General features: G+C 33.9%; 3 protein-coding genes across 12 annotated transcripts in view; 1 reads left to right on the forward strand and 2 right to left on the reverse strand.

Moving 5' to 3' along the window:
* The window catches only part of LOC127857963 (uncharacterized), a 261,868-nt gene extending 250,817 nt beyond the window's left edge, over nt 1-11,051 (forward strand). For 2 of the 4 annotated variants that reach the window (XM_052394747.1, XM_052394748.1), the window contains exons 29-30: nt 2,114-2,170; nt 6,287-11,051. In XM_052394747.1, coding sequence (XP_052250707.1) covers nt 2,114-2,170; nt 6,287-6,445 — 216 coding nt within the window. In that variant the 3' untranslated portion in view covers nt 6,446-11,051. Of the gene's footprint in view, nt 1-2,113; nt 2,171-4,849; nt 4,874-6,286 lie in introns of all 4 variants that reach the window. The other 2 variants (XM_052394751.1, XM_052394750.1) reach the window with 2 other exon arrangements.
* Nucleotides 1-16,150, reverse strand: part of LOC127857964 (uncharacterized) — a 309,606-nt gene that overhangs the window by 105,465 nt on the left and 187,991 nt on the right. The window lies entirely within an intron of this gene.
* Nucleotides 1-16,150, reverse strand: part of LOC127857969 (uncharacterized) — a 289,700-nt gene that overhangs the window by 99,975 nt on the left and 173,575 nt on the right. The gene's annotated exons all lie outside the window — the stretch shown is intronic.

The following is a 16,150-nucleotide window of genomic DNA, read 5'->3' on the forward strand; positions in this document are numbered from 1 at the left end:
TCAATTGACAATTAACATGCTATTTACATTTGTACTTTCATTTGTTATAATTCAAACATTTGAACATGACCTAGTTTTGGTGGGATTCAGGTAAATATTATTTTTATCCAAATTTATACTACTTTTTGAAACCTTATCAATTTCATTGTCCTTTGTTTTCCGGCTGACCATCCCTTTAAAGTTGCTGGCATGCTAGCAAATGTCTCAATTTCTTTTTGTGGGCTTCTTTCAGGGTTATTAGAAAAAGCATTTAATCTATCAACAGTAGGTAAATTATTGACCAAAATATGCAGTCATATGTGTAACAGTATACAGTGTATTGTACACTTAAAAGATCTATAATAGTCAAGATGATCTAAATTACGTGCTTGAGTACCTCGAATCCTCAAAAAGAATACAATTTATTCTCACACAAGGGTGTGATTTCTTCTCCTTTCAGCTGATTTTCCCCTATTCAATTTCAAACTAATTTTTATGCCCCCGGTAGGGTGGCATATAGCAGTTGAACTGTCAGTCCGTCTGTCTGTCTGTGTGTGTCCGTCAGAAAACTTTAACATTGGCCATAACTTATATGCAATATTGAAGATAGCAACTTGATATTTGGCATGCATGTGTATCTCATGAAGCTGCACATTTTGAGTGGTGAAAGGTCAAGGTCAAAGGTCAAAAAACAAAATCCAAGGGAAGTAACAAGCTTTAAAGGGAGATAATTTCTATTTTATATCATTTGGCAGGTACAGACCAATTTCACAAGGGAAGTAATAATTTTTAAAATATATAATAAAAAACAAATTTTAAGGTCAAGGTCATCCTTCAAGGTCAAAAGTCAAAAAATACAATCCAAGGGAAGTAATAAGCTATAAAAGGGAGGTAATTTCTAAACCAGCCAAATGATATATTGAAATTTTATTTCAAAGCGGCGCAATAGGGGGCATTGTGTTTCTGACGAACACATCTCTTGTAAAAATAGTTATTAACTTTGTTTAACTATATACAAATTAAGAGTTAAGTTGAACCTTGTAAGAGGGATAGGGCATTTTCCTCCCATGTGGTGGTTATTAAATCACACCCCTGTCAAACAAATAACTATCAGACACAGAGTCATGTCACTTGCATGGCATCATTTTGCATGCTGTGTACATAAGACATGTTGGTTAATAGTTAAATAATACTGTATTGAGTCAAAATAAAAACATTCATCATTATAGTACCATAAGCACCATAACGCCATAATCACCATAAGCAGTGGTAACATATGAAGGACCTTATTTTCACTGCTTTCGGACATATTTGGAAAAAATTATTTTTACTAGACACATACTATCGATACCTGAGACTAATAATAAGTGTCTGAAAACATGAATGAAATACGATGGTGTGTGGTTTGGGAGCTTCAAAACTCTCATCCAAAATTACCATTATATGTCCATAATCTATTTTGACTATTTCCTGAATGTTTTGAAGGAAAAAAATAGGGAAACAGAATTCTTTATCCCATTTTGCTTATTTGTATGCATTAGCTAATTGGGGACTGGATGAGTACAAATAGGAACTACATTAAGTGAGGAAAATGTAACAATAGCTGGAAAATATGATAAATCTGTTAACTATCGTCTCTTTCCATTGCTTCCATACTATGGAAACTCGACATAAACCCTCCCTGACCAGTCACTTTGATGTATTGCACACTTTTGAGCTGGCTCTTACTTTGGACAACTCTGACAACTGCCTCCCCCACCCACTCTCGTTTAAATTACATCTGACATAAATAAAGACAGCTAAATGAAAAGGTTTTTGATAATCTTATAATAAGTCATTGTAGCTCATTATTTGTTGTCAGTATTGGGATGTCTGTATTGCCTTAAAGATTTAAACAAATGGGTGTGAATCTCAGTGAAAATATTATGTTAAATAGATCTGGAAAAATGGGGAAAATCATATTATACCAAATTTCAAGTTCTTAGTCTCTTAATTTTAATTTATTATTGTGATTTAATTGCTAGCAGGATTTGTCAGGTTTGAAATTCTGCGATTGACTTATGTCAGAATTGTTAAAGCACTAATGATGGTACGAAAGGGCTTAAGTCTGTATTTTCCCGATTCCTTGTTTCAGTTGTCCAGAGACAGCTCTGGTAGTTCTCTTTCAAAAGAGGTCCAAAGAATCCTTAAGGTAGTTTGTTCAAAAATAAAAACCAGTTAACACTGTTGAAAGTTCTGTTTGGGGCATTCACTGAAATAATGGGAATTAACTACTTTTGCATGCTCATGTAAGCCTTTGGTGCTTGCTTTCTAACTGTAGTTTATGTTTAATGTTCAGTCTTCGAAATTAGCACACGCCCAATCGCCCTTGGCGAGGCATGTAAATTATTGAAGCCAATTGACAGTTTATAAAAATAATCATAAGTTGATCTTGATATTTGCAAATCTATTTTTCAATTTTGCGAACAACACCTTGCCGGAAGTTGTAAAATAATGAAATTTGATTGGTTTATCAACATGCACCTGCTTGCGCACGTCATTGTTATTGTTTTTGACCAATGCATTTCGGTCACATTCGGTTCTTATCGACGGTTTCTCTAGAAATTAATTGAGAAGATGCTTTTTGAATCGATTATTTCAATCAAGTAATATGCTTCCTTTTTCGTCAATGTCAACAAATGTCATTGTCGACATAGAGGCGATGCAGTATCTGAGATGATGATGGGGCTAAGCCCGGTAAAGCCCTTCCAAAATAGAAAATTGGCAATGATTTTGAGAAAAAGGAAGCCAAGAATCAGTACGAGAACTCCAGAGAACGCTCTTTTCAAGAGCACCAGTGTTACGATCAACCCTCTTTATTCTAGTAACTGATAAGATATCATTGTATTCACTACTATTGAAACAAACATTCTGCTTTACTACGTGTAGTATTTAAGTGCTAAAATGTTGTGATTTGTTAGATTTTTGGTTTAAAAAGTTTGGGCATGTAAAAAATATGTTGGGCATGTAAAAATTCTGAAGTAACTGGCCTGACTGGCATGTAACATTTCAAAGCTAATTTCGAAGACTGAATGTTACTAACTTTCTTTCTGTTTTCTTTGTTAGTCCATACTGAAACAGTACATACAAGTGAAGGAAAAGCTTGTGCACAGTCATTAAGGAGCATTTATTGGCCATTATATATGAAATTTGGTCAAATCTTTGATTTGGGCTTACCTCTGCTTTGAGCTCACCTGTGCACACCATGCTCATGATGAGCTTTTGTTATCGTCATTTCTCTGTCATGCGTTGTAAACATTTGCCTTGTAACTCTAAATGCTGGATTTATTTCTCAATCCTAATGAAATTTTGTTGGATGATATATAAAGTAACTTCAAAATTGGGTCATGTAGGATTAAAAAACAAGGTCAGAAGGTTAAATTGAATAAACAGCTTGTGAACATCATAGAGTTTACATTTATTGCCCAATCTTCAGAAAACTTTATCATCACATTGGTCTTAATTAATTGTCTGAATTGAAAACTGGGTAATAAGGGGGTCCAAAACAAGGTAAGTACGTTACAATATAGAAAGGGCTTGTGAAAGATCTATACAGGAAACATTTATGGTAAAATCTTTTTAAAACGTGTTCATATTGTATATATCTGGGTCGAGTTTGGCAATGATTTGTTGTGGTTTGTTAAAAACAAGACTACTAGCTGTTGGAGATTTTTAGTCCCCTTTTATGGTTTTGTATCCGTCAGTCCGTCACACTTTTCTGGATCCTGAAATAACTCTAAAAGTTCTTAATATTTTTTCATGAAACTTGGAATATGGATAGATGGCAATATGGACATTATTCATGTCATTTCATTTTGTTCCTACATCAAAAATTGTGGTTGCTATAGCAACAAATAGACTAGAAATACTGCTGAAAGTGGTGTGTTTTTTCTGGATCCTGCGATAACTCTAAAAGTTCTTAATATTTTTTCATGAAACTTAAAATATGGATAGATGCAATATGGACATTATGCACATCATTTCATTTTGTTCCTACGTAAAAAATTGTGGTTGCTATGGCAACAAATAGACTAGAAATACTGCTGAAAATGGTTTTTTTTTCTGGATCCTGCGATAACTCTAAAAGTTCTTAATATTTTTTCATGAAACTTGGAATATGGATAGATGGCAATATGGAAATTATGCACGTCATTTCATTTTGTTCCTACGTCAAAAATTGTGGTTGCTATGGCAACGAATAGACTAGAAATACTGCTGAAAATGGTGTTTTTTTCTGGATCCTGCGATAACTTTAAAAGTTCTTAATATTTTTTCATGAAACTTGGAACATGGATAGATGGCAATATGGACATTATGCATGTCATTTCATTTTGTTCCTACGTCAAACATTCTGGTTGCTATGGCAACAAATAGACTAGAAATACTGCTGAAAATGGTGTTTTTCTGGATCCTGCGATAACTTTAAGTTCTTAATATTTTTTCATGAAACTTGGAACATGGATAGATGGCAATATGGACATTATGCACATCATTTCATTTTGTTCCTACGTCAAACATTCTGGTTGCTATGGCAACAAATAAAAAAATATTCTGACAATGGTGGAATTTCTGACAATGGTAGGAGACTTTTATTGCTTGGCAATAGTCTTGTTTCCATATAAATCTGTTATGAAACCTTATGAGCAAGAGCTCAGAACATTTAAGTTGCTTTGGGTCTCAGGTGAGCACCTTAGTGCATTTGGTCCTCTCGTTCTCTTCTCCACAGCTATGTTTTGTTGCTAATATCAGCAAAACACCAATAAAGCTCACTTTAGTTATGGCCCATACCTTAATATAATATTTTGATTAAATGTATTTTTTCTCCAATCAGGAACGGAGGACTCAATATCATTAGGTAAAAACCTCTCACATGTGTACTTGCATTAAATCTTCTTAATGACACAGTTTCTATCTCACTTTATGATATAACATATTATTGTAACAATAGTTCAGGGAGTTTTTCACCTAAATAAGTCTAACAGAATAATTCACTATCCAACTAACATGCAGATCTTTTACTGGTAACTGGTACCTTTTTGTGTGGAATAGTTCTTGGCTTTTTTCTTCCGCTGGAATTGCTTGATTTAGGGAAAACGATCCAATTTTTTGGTAAATCCAGTTTTTGTGATTTTTCTTTTCTTATTACAGTGCTTTTTTTTTGGTTCAATTATAATCTAAGCAGTAAAAAACCAAGTATAATTTTTTTTTTCAAGTTGATCAGTGTTTGAATTTAGCACGAGTCATGGTGGAATGGCCTTGTTAAACCTTTCTGCTTTTCATAAGTATCAACAGTATGGGGAATTTCAATGTTCAAAATCTGAGAACAAACTCAATAACATAGTTGTGTACTTCCACAAATAAATAGCACAAAATCCTTGCTTAACTGTTTAATTTCTCAAATCATTTTACCCAGTGTGTATGTGCTTGCATTTCTACTCTTTACAATTGCGAGTCGTAAAAATTGTATGACAGAGAATTTTGTGTTTACTTTTGTTTTTTGCAATCACATTTTGGTTTTTTACATGCACTTTTTGGTTGCACATTTTGTTTTTTTACAGTACTTTAAATGTCATTTGAAGTTTTTTTGCCAGAATCTCCTGTTTCTTTGCTACTTTGTGCCCATTAACCCTTTCCGCTAAAAGTAAAGTGAAAATGGCTATATGCAATCAGCATAAAACCATAACACCCTGCAAGTAACTCGTAGTCTGTTCAGGTTTTATGCTGTTTGCTGCTCATCAGTTTCTTAGCGTTAGATATGAAGCCTTGAACACTTGAATCTAGGTAGAAAGATCTTCAATTAATTTGGTTTTATTAAGGACTACTAACACGTCAAAATGCGTATCTGAGTGGTAAAGGGTGTACCAATGACCTCCGTTGAGTTGTGTCGCCTTCTACAATTGTTGTCTTGTTACCATTATTTTATTGTAATTTGAAGTTTTTTCCTGATTACCCTGTTCTTGTATTTTTGCTATTAAACCCTTTACCACTTAGATATCTATTTTGGCGCATTTGTTGTCTAAGAAAGTTATTTTAATGAAAGACCTTTCTTACTAGATTCAAGTTTTAAAGGCTTCATTTCCAACGCTTAGAAACTGATGAACAGCAAACAGCATAATACCTGAACAGACTGCGAGTTACTCGCAGGCTGTTCTGGTTTTGTGCTGTTTGCACCATTTTCACTTTGCCTCTGAGTGGGAAAGGGTTAATTCCATTCCCCAATTATCGCCAATTAATTGTGTACAATAGATGTCTTGTATCTCTTCTGCAGGTGTCCTCTGAGGCCACTCCCGCGAACCAATCAGCTTCTGGCATGCCCGCCATGTTTGACCCGACCCAGTTCCAGTCAAACAATCAGGGGTTCAAGCAGCCTGCCCCGCCCCCGAGTCAGGGCAGACTGTCAAACAGACGTGTGTACCCTAAACGATAATACTGGAAACATTGGGTGTTTTGGGGAAAATAGGGCATTTGACAGATCATGGTGGATTTGAAAAAAAAAGCAAAAAAGACAAGTGTAATTTATACTAAGAATATTGAAGAGGAACATGTACAAATTTCAAAGCTAACTTATTATTAAGCCATAATGATAGGTGGAAATTCAAAATTGTAATTTTTGCTATAAATATTGAAATTAATCGAACATGGGAAACATTCAAATTTAAATTCCATAATGAATGAAATGGAGGAACCAAGTTACAATATTAAACCTGATTAACTCAGTTTTGGATGAGTTCTTCATGCATTGATGTTTAATACTTATCAGAGAAGACATGCCAAACAATTGATTAGAGCCGTATTCAGAAGTTTATTTTCAGAATGATTTTTTTCAGAAGGCAATATGTCTGACTATATTTCAACCTGTGGGATATCACTATTTTGCTTTAGGGTCAATTGAACTTGCAATATATGCTAGAGGTTTCATCCTGGTGATGGTCCTAGTCTAGATTATTTAGATATTAACATAAGCCTCGAATATCATTGCTAGATTATACTGGCATGATCAATTGGTTTTTGGTCTCATTCATATGCATTAAAATCAGTTGACACGTAATTTATTAAATGAATTTCAAACTGTTGCGCTGATAATTTACACATTTTATGCTCATTTTTTTATGCATTTGGGATGTAAAATCATTGTTTGATTCAGTTTTCTAGCTTCCTCTATCTAACAACTTGTGTACAAAAAATGTAATATTAAGAATACTAAACATTTTGTGACAAAGAAGCAAACAATTCCCAACTTTCATCCTATTAATGCATCAATCCTGGGGTAGATATTTAACCAGGTTTTCCGAAGGAAAAAACTGGTTATTAGATTGGCGAATGCGGGCGGGCGGGAGGAACAAGCTTGTCCGGGCCATAACTTTGTCATTCATTGTGAGATTTTAAAATCATTTGGCACATTTGTTAACCATCATTAGACGGTGTGTCGCGCGAAAAAATAACGTCAATATCTCCAAGGTCAAGGTCACACTTTGAGTTCAAAGGTAAAAAATAGCCATAAATGAGCTTGTCTGGGCTATAACTATGTCATTCATTATGAAGTTTTAAAATCATTTGGCACATTTGTTCACCATCATGGGACGGTGTGTCGCACGAAAGAATCACGTCAATATCTCCAATGTCAAGGTCGCCACAACTAAAAATAGATTTATTTTAAAACAAACTTACAAAGGGGGTTAATTTTGTTTGTTCATTTCAAAAGTTCAGTTTGAGTTGTCTCCCTTTATCAGATTTTTTTTCACAATGAAAACCTGGTTTTGTGACAATTTTGTCCCTTGTTTATTCATGATGTAGATGTATACTGCGTTTTCAAACTGACATTCTTGTTATTTGGTGTTCTCTTATAATTAATTGAATGTAACAGTTTTTCTGACAGCCAGAAAAGTGGAAACACTGACCTACAATTTATGGTGAGCACAACTTAAGAGATTATTAATGTGTTCACATTTATTCAATTCACCTTATATTAATATATAATCAAAGTTTTAATGCTAATGAAAAGACATGATTTTATATAAATATGCAAAGTCATAATATGTTTTGAAAATATTTGTATTACTAAATCAAATGGTACCTAAAGTAAAGTATTTTAACCCTTGTAGGCTTCACCATAAGTATGTATGGCATTAGTTTTATTTGGTCAATTTTGATAAATAGTTGTTTATATATTTCAAAAATTTTCGAAGAAAAGGGGGCATATAGTGATCGGACTGTCCGTCACACTTTGCATTTAGGTTTCGAAAAATGCTCATAACTATTATGTCCCTTGAGATAAAGCCTTCATATTTGGTATGCATGTGTGTATGGACAAGGCCTTTACATACGCACAACAATTTTGACCTCTGTAACCTTAACCTTGAACTTAGGGTCCGCGTTTAGGTTTCAAAATCTGCATTTAGGTTTCGAAAAATGCTTTAACTTCTATCAAAGCGTTTCTACTGGTATATGTCATCCTATGGTGACAGCTCTTGTTTTACAATGAGTTAATTAAACATGTACCAAAAATGGCTATCACTAAATGTATCTTCACTCTCTTATTTTACAACAATTACCATTGTTTACACTTGACAGTTTTGTTGCATGATCACATTGTTGTTTGTTTATTGTTTTATACCCCCTTTAGAAGAAAAGGGGGCATATAGTGATCGGACTGTCCGTCTGTCTGTCTGTCCGTCTTTCCGTCACACTTTGCGTTTAGGTTTCCAAAAATGCTCATAACTTCTATGTCCCTTGAGATATAGCCTTCATATTTGGTATGCATGTGTATATGGACAAGGCCTTTCCATACACATACAATTTTTTACCCCTGTGACCTTGACCTTGAACTTAGGGTCCGCATTTAGGTTTTGAAATCTGCGTTTAGATTTCGAAAAAATGCTCATTACTTCTATGTCCCTTGAGATATAACCTTCATATTTGGTATGCATGTGTATATGGACAAGGCCTTTCCATACGCACAAAAATTTTGACCCCTGTGACCTTGACCTTGTAATAAGGGTCCGCGTTAAGGTTTCGAAATCTGCATTTAGGTTTCGAAAAAAGCTCATAACTTCTATCAAGCGTTTATAGGGGGCATAAGTCATCCTATGGTGACAGCTCTTGTTTGTTAAAAGATTTACAATACAAAGTCCGTTGTTAATGGAAACACTGGTGTTTGTAAGTTATGTTGTATCAGCAGCTGGCTGTCAAACAGCTGTTGTTGTATCTAACGTCTTGTTCTGTCTGTTTTGTTTTTTCGTCATTTTTATCACATTCCATTGAGCTATTATTACTCTCCTGAACAGACATTTTTTTATTATGACTGTTTCATCATTTTGTTATTTAAGATGTAAGTATGTTTTGGAATGTCAAAGGAATACCTTGTTTTACAGTCAATGAAATACACATAATATAGTGCTTGGTAACCACAAGTTTAATTGGATGGTTATGTTATGTTGTACCTAAAATATGTTTGCTATAATGGTACCCACTGCCTTGCAATTGGTGAGTGGTTAAGTCACAAGTTAAAAAATGAGCCTTGTCATGCAAAAATGGATATGAGTTGTGTTCTGAGAAAACTGGGCATAATGCATATGCGTAAAGTGTCGTCCCAGATTAGCGTGTGCAATCCGCACAGGCTAGTCAGGGATGACACTTTCTGCTTTTATGACATTTTTCGTTTAAATGAAGTCTCTTCTTAGCAAAAATCCTATTTAGTGTCGTCCCTGATTAGCCTGTGCAGACTCATATTATCCCATATGCAGCCAGTGTAGCCCTAGACCAGCCTAGATATGGGCACAATCTGGTCAGGAGCTACCCTGTCAGATACAAGGACACGCAAGATTTTGTGATCTTGTTAGCGGACAGGGAAGCTCCTGATCAGACTGCGCAAATCCAAAGGCTAGTCTGGAGTAAAGCTGGCTAAAAATGGCATATGACACATTTTTGCTTGAATCTTCTCAAATTGTGCTGTTGGACATTATTTGTTGCCATAGGAAAAAGTAGTCATTTCACGTAGTATTTATTATTTGCAATCATGTTGTAATATTATGTGTATATTCAGAAACAATTTATTTATTTTCTGACTTAGGCTGATTCCCTTCTGAACCCATACAAAATCAATCTATCATTAGCATTTTCATTTAAATGTTTTTTGCTTAGTGTTATTTTAGCATTTTGGATTTTTATTTTTCAAAGAAATATTATCACATCAGATTAAACTCTTTTTTTTTAAACTATAAAAATGGTTAAAAGTGTTATATAGATAACGGATGAGTTACATTGGAACCAATGTCATCAATTGTAATTACATGACTGTGCATAACTTGTTGATTTTGTTTTCTTACTAAAATGGTTAATAAATACTTTGCAAAGAAAGTAATTAAACAAATTAAACATGGAATAAAAGAGTTTTCTTAAATAAAAATAAAGTTGTGTTTTTTTGATGATTTTTCAATCAAATACAGTCTAAACAATAACATTTATCCTAAATGATTTGAATTTTACTGTCCTATGTATCAATATTTTAAACACTTGTTGATGTTTTTGAATGCAAATGACATATGTATGCTCCCACCTAGTGGAAGGCATTATTCATTGCACTTGTGCTGGAGCATCAGTGTTTGTGGCATATTTCTAGTTTATTTATCAAACCTATTGTTCAGATCGCAGGCTATATTTGCCACATGTTGGTCATTTATTTCAAAATTATTTGTTGTATTTAAGGTGATTTTATTATTTTATTGTTAAGTTTGTCTGTGTGCAGTTTGTGAAAGATACATTGATTCGATGAATGGATGACAGTTTTAAGTGAGGAATTTGTTATATATTATTAAATCAGTCTTTGTCAAAACTATATATATATATATATATATATATATACCATTTTATTGTATAAGTTATACAGATGTGGATGTATTGTAGTTGGAAATGATGACAATTTATGTGTACATGTTGTTCAGTGAAGTTCACAAGATGTGTGTGTGTGTGTATGTGATAAAACAAATATTACTGTTACATAATTGTATAGTGTAAATACATGATCTCTCCTGGTGCTCTTCCGTTTGTTCTTATAGTGCAGTCACATGATATCTGACTCGATATGTCTTTCCCACCGTTATATATTTAACTAGGCCCTGAATTTTTTATGAAAAAAAGCCTTTTGAGCTGATGAACAACTTTCCTGGCAGAGTATAATACACTTTGGTATGTCTTGCCAATACCTGTCAGATCTTTTTATCCCATGCTTTTGAATGACCAAATTATTGATTTATTTATTTTATAAAAAAAACTACAGTATTTCAAAGTTTATTGTGTGACGACTTTTGATTGCAAAATGATTTCGTGTGATTGGTCACTAAATTATGTAGCCAATTAAAATGCTCAAAATATTAACATAAAACATGTTGGTCGATAAGAATATTCGCAACAATACACGGCATGGCATGCGATCTATATTAACATTTAGAGTGACACTATTCTTGCTGGTTTGTTGACAAAGAACACGTTGATCGTGTTCTAACATCACTTGACACAAAACAAAAAGCAATCTGTGCAGTACTTAATATTTCAGTTGCTGACAATGTCAAAACATCTTAAAATCGAAATTATTATATTTTTTTAATCAACAAATGAACAACTCTTTATTGTTTTGATGTGTTACTACTAAGTGGAAAATAGTTAAGTATGTATTATCTAGTATGCCCATTTTTGGAAGAAAGGGAGTTTTTTGCTTTGCCCCTATCAGATGGGTTGGTCGGTAAACTTTTTAGTTTCCACACAATATCTGGGACGTATTCACTGCAATCATGCAGATTTATGCTAAAGTTACTGATGTTAAATGGAAAAGATATAAGGCATATACCTTAATTACTCTAAGATTTTGGACACCCTCTTTTTTATCAAAAATATTTTTGTTCGTGGCTCTTAATTTTCGGACAAACAGGTTTTCGGCCATAATTAATTTCTTTTAATTTTTGGACGGTGTGTTTTTCAGCCAAATTCTACATAATTCGGCCTTGTTTTTGCCTATCTTGTGACACCTCGATCATGTTTTTTTACAACCGGATTAAGGTCATAAAAGCTGGTATATGCATGCCCGAGGGCAATGGACCATTGTATTGTAAGACATTTGCCCCTTCATGAAATCAGGACTGAACGGACATTGCCCCTTCACCCAAATTCTCAAAATGGACATTTGCCCCTTCACTCAAATTCTCAAGGTGGACAATTGCCCCTTCACTCAAATTCTCAACATTTGCCCCTTCAGACATTTGCCCCTCTATTCTATAGTACATATGATTGTGAATTCATGTTTTGCATAAAAATTATAGCTTATACATGTCAATCTCCTTTTTATGCCCCTGGTAGGGTGGCATATAGCAGTTGAACTGTCTTGTCAGTATGTCAGTCAGACTGTCCGTCAGTATGTCCGTCCGTCCGAAAAAAACTTTAACATTGGCCATAACTTTTTCACTATTGAAGATAGCAACTTGGTATTTGGCATGCATGTGTATCTGATGGAGCTGAACATTTTGAGTGGTGAAAGGTCAAGGTCATCCTTCAAGGTCAAATGTCAAATATATGGCGTCTGTCCATCCGAAAACGTTAACATTGTCCATACCTTTTTCAATATTGAAGATAGCAACTTGATAGTTGGCATGCATGTGCATCTCACGGAGCTGCACATTTTGAGTGGTGAAAGGTCAAGGTCAAGGTCATCCTTCAAGGTCAAATGTCTAATAAATGGCGTCTGTCTGTCCGTCCAAAAACTTTAACATTGGCCATAACATTTTCATTATTGAAGATAGCAGGGTATGCATGTGTATCTCATGGAGCTGAACATTTTGAGTGGGGAAAGGAAAAGGTCAAGGTCATCCTTCAAGGTCAAATGTCAAATATATGGCGTCTGTCCATCCGAAAACTTTAACATTGGCCATAACTTTTTTAATATTGAAGATAGCAGCTTGATATATGGCATGCATGTGGATCTCATGAAGCTGCACATTTTGAGTGGTGAAAGGTCAAGGTAAAAAAAATTAAAAAATTCAAAGCGGCATTCTCAAGAAGCTGCACATTTTGAGTGGTAGAAGTTCAAGGTCAAGATCATCCTTCAAGGTCAAAGGTAAAAAATAAATTAAAAAAAAATTCAAAGCAGTGTTCTCATGAAGCTGCACATTTTGAGTGGTGGTAGTTCAAGGTCAAGGTCATCCTTCAAGGTCAAAAATAAAATAAAATAATGAAGCGGAATTCTCATGAAGCTGCACATTTTGAGTGGTGGAAGTTCAAGGTCAAGGTCATCCTTCAAGGTCAAAAATAAAATAAATTAAAAAAAAATTCAAAGCAGTGTTCTCATGAAGCTGCACATTTTGAGTGGTGGTAGTTCAAGGTCAAGGTCATCCTTCAAGGTCAAAAATAAAATAAAATAATGAAGCGGAATTCTCATGAAGCTGCACATTTTGAGTGGTGGAAGTTCAAGGTCAAAGGTAAAAAAAAAATCCTTTTTTTTCAAAGCGGCGCAATAGGGGGGCATTGTGTTTCTGACAAACACATCTCTTGTTTGATAAGTGTTACTTTCAAATGAATTTAATTTAAATAGAACTCAAGTGTGTCATTATAATTTTGTTATTTGTGTCATAAAATAATTTTAGAAATATTTGTTTTTGTAAAATGTATTTCATGAAAGATAATTCCATTATTCTATCGTATTAATGTTCCTTTTCAAATGTATATAACTTAACATGCTTGTTTCATATCAATTTTGATAACACAAGTTTATAAATATCTTACATTTTCACAACTATAAAGAGTTAAACATTAATAACTATTATGCTTTAGCTTTGATTAGTAAATAAAGATAAAATTAAAATTAGTAAATAAAGATAATGATAAGAACAATGTTTATTATTAATGCAATAGAGGGGCAAATGTCCGAAGGGGCAACTGTCCAACTTGAGAAATTGAGTGAAGGGGCAAATGTCCACCTTGAGAATTTGAGTGAAGGGGCAAATGCCGTTTAGTCCTGATTTCATGAAGGGGCAAATGTCCATATACTTATTCGCATAATTGGGTTAGAAAACATGCAACCGGTATACAACAAAAGACTCACCCAACAGCATTTGAAACAGTTTCGTCTTATAAAGGAAGCAGAATGTTTTTACCTTTTTGCTTGCACAAATTAGTAATATGAAACCCGTGAATTACGTTTTGCAATAAAGGTAGGTAATTTTCAGGGTAATTTCCCAAGGGAAGTCGCCTGGTTTTGGGAAAGGCCTTTATCTAAGTGTCAACAAAAGGGGTAATTATCAAATCTTTTTATATTATCAAAAGTTCTCAATTGTTTTTCCACTTGAGATAAGCTCAAATTGTATGCCCGCTTCAACAATAGAGTTGTGAAGCCTGTTCATATATGATTCGCATGTAGGATTTTTATTTGAAATAAGATGTATTAATTTCAAACGTTGGGACAGATTACGTCTTAAGCTTCATACATTAAACAAAATTCAAACTACATTCCAATTGCACGTTGAAACATGACACTAACATGTCGAATTCTTTAACCAACGCAATGTTTTATGCAAGATAACATTCTTGTTAACTAAATGTCCACTTAGTTTTGAAGTTAAATATGACAGAATTTCAATGGGACACATTTTAAAAGTCGCCACTATACAATTTAAATATAAATCCCCCATCACTACCCAAAATAACGCCTATGCTATTAATGTTCGTACAATGAATAAGTTCGTAGTTCCGGACTTTGTTTCATGAAGTGGTCACACATTTACATAGTTTAATCCATGTTTGTAAATAATTGGTGTTGTTCGTGTTGATGTTGATATTTATGATATTACGCTTGCTGCTACTAGCGTTAATGATTAACCTTATAGTTATAATAAGACAACGGTGATGATGATGATGCGTGCTGATGGTGTTCTTACTGTTGGAGACTGATGAAGTCGGTGATGATCATGGTGAAACTGCTGTTTATGTTGGTGTTGAGTCTTTTTTATTGTTTGCTAAAATTGAAATATTTCTACTTATCGTGGCGTGTAGTTTTTTGTTTGATTTATAAATAAAATCATATAAACGTTTACATATAGATTCCTGCTTTAATATATAAATGAAAACATTCAAATATAATTATTCGATACGGAAAAAGTCCTGTTGCTATTTTGCGACCAAGGCTCATAAACATTACGATAATGGAATATTTTATGCAATTGTAGATTATTTTTTCTAAGAAAATAAAAGACAAGCCGCAAATGTTTGTTTAAGATTAAATTTCGCCATCGTTCCACATGAGTAGGTTTGTTGTGTTGATAAAGGAAGGATGTCAGATTTCGAACGACTCGGCTCAGTTTAAAAAAGACTGGTAAACGAACTCCTAGATGTGTTTTATGTCAAGAAAAAGCCTCAATTGGTTTATTGTTACATTTTTTTAATTAGAAACATTTTTATTGAAATAAATAATAATAATAAAAATTATAATAAATAAAAGTATTCATAACATTTAAAAGTGCCTCGCTATCTGCATACACTATAAAACGAAGAATTTATTTTGCATTTGCAAATCAGAATTGAACCGCTAAATTCAAATGAAAAAGTAAACAAATTTAAAGTTTAAATTTGTATTCGATCGGCTATTGTCACATGATGTTAACAAAGATTCTGCTACGGGGGTGTTTTGTCTTTCTCCCTTTCACCGAGGTTTTTACTTAGGCCGCTCATTCCTGTTACGCTGGTCTAATTAGATGTGTCACACATATGATAGTAGTAGTATTGAAATGAAAAAAATGATATAAAGACGGCGAGGATGTGTCTTAGGCGTTCAACTGAGTTCGAGGAAAACCAATTGTCGAATTTTGACCTTTAGATCTAGTTTTTAGACGCATGTGACCCAGATTCGAACTGGACCTAGGCGTCATCCAGATAAACATGCAGACCAATCTGAGACATAAATGTGGTCTATAAATAGGTTAGAAAGATTTTCAAAGATTTGACCTGATGAACTACTTTATGACGCGCGTGACCCAGATTCAAACTCAGCTTTAATGTTGTCAATACAATCTTTCTGACACAGTTTCATCGACATTGAGTCATAAATATGCAATCCAGTGTGGTAACAGGGTATTTTTTAGAATTTTCCTGGTGA

The sequence above is a fragment of the Dreissena polymorpha genome, chromosome 14 (assembly GCF_020536995.1).
Source record: "Dreissena polymorpha isolate Duluth1 chromosome 14, UMN_Dpol_1.0, whole genome shotgun sequence".
Taxonomy (NCBI): domain Eukaryota; kingdom Metazoa; phylum Mollusca; class Bivalvia; order Myida; family Dreissenidae; genus Dreissena; species Dreissena polymorpha.